Raw genomic sequence first — 4,067 nt, forward strand, 5'->3', positions numbered from 1 at the left:
AGCATAAATAATACCAGCAAAAGTTCAATGCCAAGCAAGATATTGTCTTTAACAGAATTCACTTTTCAAGGACTACTGAGAACGGCTGGAATTTACTACAGTCCTCTGCTTCCTGCCGGTACATAATGTCACTATTCCAAGTGCTTTTCATAACCCCCGCCCACAGAAATACGCCCAAAAATGGGCAAGGCCTTCCTCAGAGAAGAGGAAGAACCGCTGGAGTAGTGATTGGTTATCAGAGATTGTAAACATGTGACTGAGCTGCGCGCTAAACTACTTTCACTTTTATCACATTCATACCTTTGGTAATAAGAATTCAGCTACACACATTCTAAGGTAACCAACGTTCAAATAACATCTTCCATGATTTTAACATCGGCTGTGAAAGCTGTTCTGTGTAATACACTGATATTGTGTGTGTGTGCGCTTACCTCTGTCTATAACACTTCTATGAAACGTCCTCTGAGGTTCTGCTTGCAGTCTCCTAGTCAATCTGTTTGTTTTATTATCCAACTCGGGTCCAATATAAAAACGCTTCTGTTATCAGTGATAATGTAACTGGTCTGACGCCATTCGCTTCGGTGTCATTTCCCTCGCATTGTAGAAAAAAAGTGATCTCTAACAAAGATTGACATTTGCGTATGCACAAGCAGACCTCCGTTTCACTTCGATGGATCCACATGTTTTTAACTGATGAAGTGAAGTTGATACCATTGCTACTGTTTACAAGCCAAAGCTTATGAATTCACGTGCACTGAGAGGGACACCGACCAATCACAACAGACTGATGTGGTTGCACAATTTTGAGTGTACGGAACAAAAAACAAATAAATTCTACTCAAAATAGTTTCGCTGAAATTATGACTATAATTAAACTGAAATTACTGAACGAGATAAGTAAAACCAATTTATAAAATATAAGTACAATCCACTTATGAAATATGAGTACAATCAACTTATAAAATATAAGAACACTCAACTTAGATATAGATTCATATACACTTCATCAAACGGTCTTTGTGTTCTACTTTTTTTAAGATTCGCCCTACGAGGAGTGAGTAATCCGCCACTTCATATAATTCAGATCGTGCTGCGAACTGAACAAATCACTGATTCTTGAACCCATCAAACGGTTATGCCAATTGTTCAATTAACACTTTCAAAAGAATCGACTCAAAAGAGTTAGTCACTCGGGACTACCCGGAAAAAGAAACGAAAACCTTGAAAAAAACAACGCATTTTATAATGCATGAAGGAACGAGGGAACGTTCACAGTTTAACGAAGTAAAAGTGCAGAATTTCTAAAAGAAATACACTCAAGAGTAAAAGTACCCACTTTTAATTTGACTCCAAAGCGGGCTTAACACACTCCTGTTGGGGTCTGCCAATCTCATATTAATGTTGAGTACCTATATAGTAGTATTGCATACTTCGTATCTTCAAAGAGTATTAAATTTGATCACATTTATAAAAGATAGAGCTTTGAGATTGTTCCGAAAACAGAGCGCGTGCGAGAGAGAGGGGTAGGCTGAACCAAAGCACATGCGCTTCCAATTGTAAACAAAACATACATCAGTTTCACTCTCCGCAATCGGCATGTCCGGATTCTTTTAGCACTGGGATGGGTCCATATATCGGTTTCAAAATTCCTCCAAATCTAGCGTTATATCCACAGTTTATATTACATTCATCACCAAAATGCAGTGAACAAACAAACACCTGAATTTCGCGAACGTATGCTCTCGCACTCTCCTGTTGCAAGTGAAAGTGATGTCTGCGCATGATCCTCCTGTGGCCGTGTCACATGCTCTTCCAGGAGAGTTGTCCAATAAGGGACCAAGTTATGAAACGGTTATTTCTTCACCTTAATGTTGGGCTCTACGTTTACCAACAAACGCAGCTCCAAAAATGCATTGAACAATTTCAATTACTCCATGTTTAGAAATTCCCCTAAAAACTCCACTTATCAAGTCTTCATTTTCAGTTCCAAGATAGCTTTCAAATGCCAAACTTTTTTTTATTATCAGAGTTAAGTGTCACAGGGAATCAAGACAGTTAATGAGTGTTGCGCCACAATGCATCTCTGGTCTGTACAGCTAAAAATCATCAGATATCAAGCAGTTTAAAAGCACATCTCTGAACGGTTAACCTTCTGTCGTTTCCTTTAAAACCAGCTCTTTTTCTCTCAAGACACTTCAATTGTCATTGTGGGTAAAAAAACTCCTGAAAATGCCACCGTGCAAACAAATGCTGAGAACAGATGTAGTGTAATAACTTTATTAAAATCAGCAATGAAATTTACATCGTGAAGAAAACACCTCCACTGGAAACCACAGTTTCTTCACTCCTATTTTCAGCAACAGCTCTCCCTGCAACAAGAGTCATATGAAACTGATGTCTTTTGACATCGTATACAAACCAAAGTTACACCTACTTTTCCTGGCACAGCTCTGCTCACAGGAACCAGAAGCAGGGTGGCACACCGCGGTACTACAGTGAATATAGATCTGTCCAACAAAGATCAGCTTTAGCAACAAATATAAAGAGGCAATTTAGAGGATACGAAAAAGGCTGTAGGAAATCATACAGTCTCCTGCATAGGGGCCAGTGATGATGGATCGACAAACGTGAACATCTTCACAACAAAGCGCTTGTAGTGGGTTGGGAACTGGAGACCAGACGAACCAACTTCAGGAACCAGTGCCGTCAGGTAACGGTCATCCTGGTAAGGACAGCTAAACCAGAAGTGACAGTCAGGACTCGTTCACAGCACACTATCTGGACAAATGCTTGGGATCCTACTCACCCATCAACTAGAAGATCCCACTGGGGTAGACTGAGAGGACTAGGAAGTGATGTCGCCCAACAGTGTCCCAACATCAGGACAAGATTTGGGTCAGTCCTCTCCAAAATGCGCACCTCAACATACACAGGCTCTCGCAGGACCTTTCTGACTGGATACTCATCCTCACCGTAGTAGGACGTGTACGCCTCATCTCCTGAGAATGAACGCTTATTGTTACTGCCCAGCTAGAGTTTGAGACCAGTGCTACAAATGTACCACTCCTCTTGTGAGAAGCATTTTTTTGAAGACGAGCACATCGTTACCTTCTGCACAGCCTTTAATGACACATTGGCCATTTGCCAGTCTAAGCTCAACCCTGAGGGGTCCAGGAGCAGCTACAGGTGGAGGTGGTGGAACGGTGTTGACATCAACAACCAGAGCTTCCACAGCAGTGGCAGAATATCTACACTGGAAGAGCAGTCTAGACCACAAACAAAGAGCTTCTTGCATACGTTCAAGAATTCACAGTACTGAGAGGAAACCCAGATGACCTACTCAAATTGACTGTCCCTTGTGATGGAGCCAAGAGGTCCAATCCCCACTTCATAGGATGAAGTCATTCTGTTCTCATACACCACATAGCCATTTTCCTCCTGCAAGCAAAAACACGATTGACATCAAATCTATTCCAGACATCCAAATCATCGACAGCAAACTCACAGTCATGCTGGTGCCACAGTCAGTGACTGGAAACTGGTATATGGCAAATGAAGGCGTGGAACCAACAGGACCACAAGATGCTTCACTTCCACCCAGCAAACGGACCGTGTCCAGACTCAGACGAGGCAGAGTAACATCTCTAGCCACCACCAGCACAAACTGACCATCTCTTATACACTGGACAGTCACTGTAACGAGAGACAGAGGAAGTTATCAGGTAATCAGCTTGGAAAGAAACTGGTTTCACACCCCTACCTGACATTCCATAATAACACTGCAATCCATTAAAGCAGCAGTTTATAGCTTCACACTCTGCACCACTAATACCAGGTTGTCCACACTGGATCTGCTCATAATCAGCTACAGCACACTTGTCAAGAGGTTCTGACTGCACCACTGGCTTCTGAAGTGGAAACTTCTGAGAAAACTGCTGTTCAGTTTGCTGGAAGACTTGAGATTGAGGCTCCTGGGGAAAATTACCGAACTGTGGCACGGCATGACCAAACGCACAAAACCATGCGCAAAAAGCCACAAGACAACCAATCCCTGTACTTCCCGCCAT

The 4,067-nt window shown here is 42.2% G+C and overlaps 1 protein-coding gene across 1 annotated transcript; it reads right to left on the reverse strand.

Moving 5' to 3' along the window:
* Positions 1 to 2,298: 2,298 nt before the first annotated feature.
* On the reverse strand, positions 2,299 to 4,067 carry LOC130408318 (zona pellucida sperm-binding protein 4-like). Its single transcript, XM_056731806.1, has 8 exons — positions 3,761 to 4,067; positions 3,506 to 3,693; positions 3,341 to 3,438; positions 3,109 to 3,266; positions 2,807 to 2,999; positions 2,588 to 2,735; positions 2,435 to 2,507; positions 2,299 to 2,369 (listed from the first exon to the last, which is right to left on the reverse strand). The coding sequence occupies exons 1-8, from the start codon at positions 4,065 to 4,067 to the stop codon at positions 2,299 to 2,301; spliced, it is 1,236 nt and encodes a 411-aa protein (XP_056587784.1).

The sequence above is a fragment of the Triplophysa dalaica genome, chromosome 19, assembly GCF_015846415.1.
Source record: "Triplophysa dalaica isolate WHDGS20190420 chromosome 19, ASM1584641v1, whole genome shotgun sequence".
Taxonomy (NCBI): Eukaryota; Metazoa; Chordata; class Actinopteri; order Cypriniformes; family Nemacheilidae; genus Triplophysa; species Triplophysa dalaica.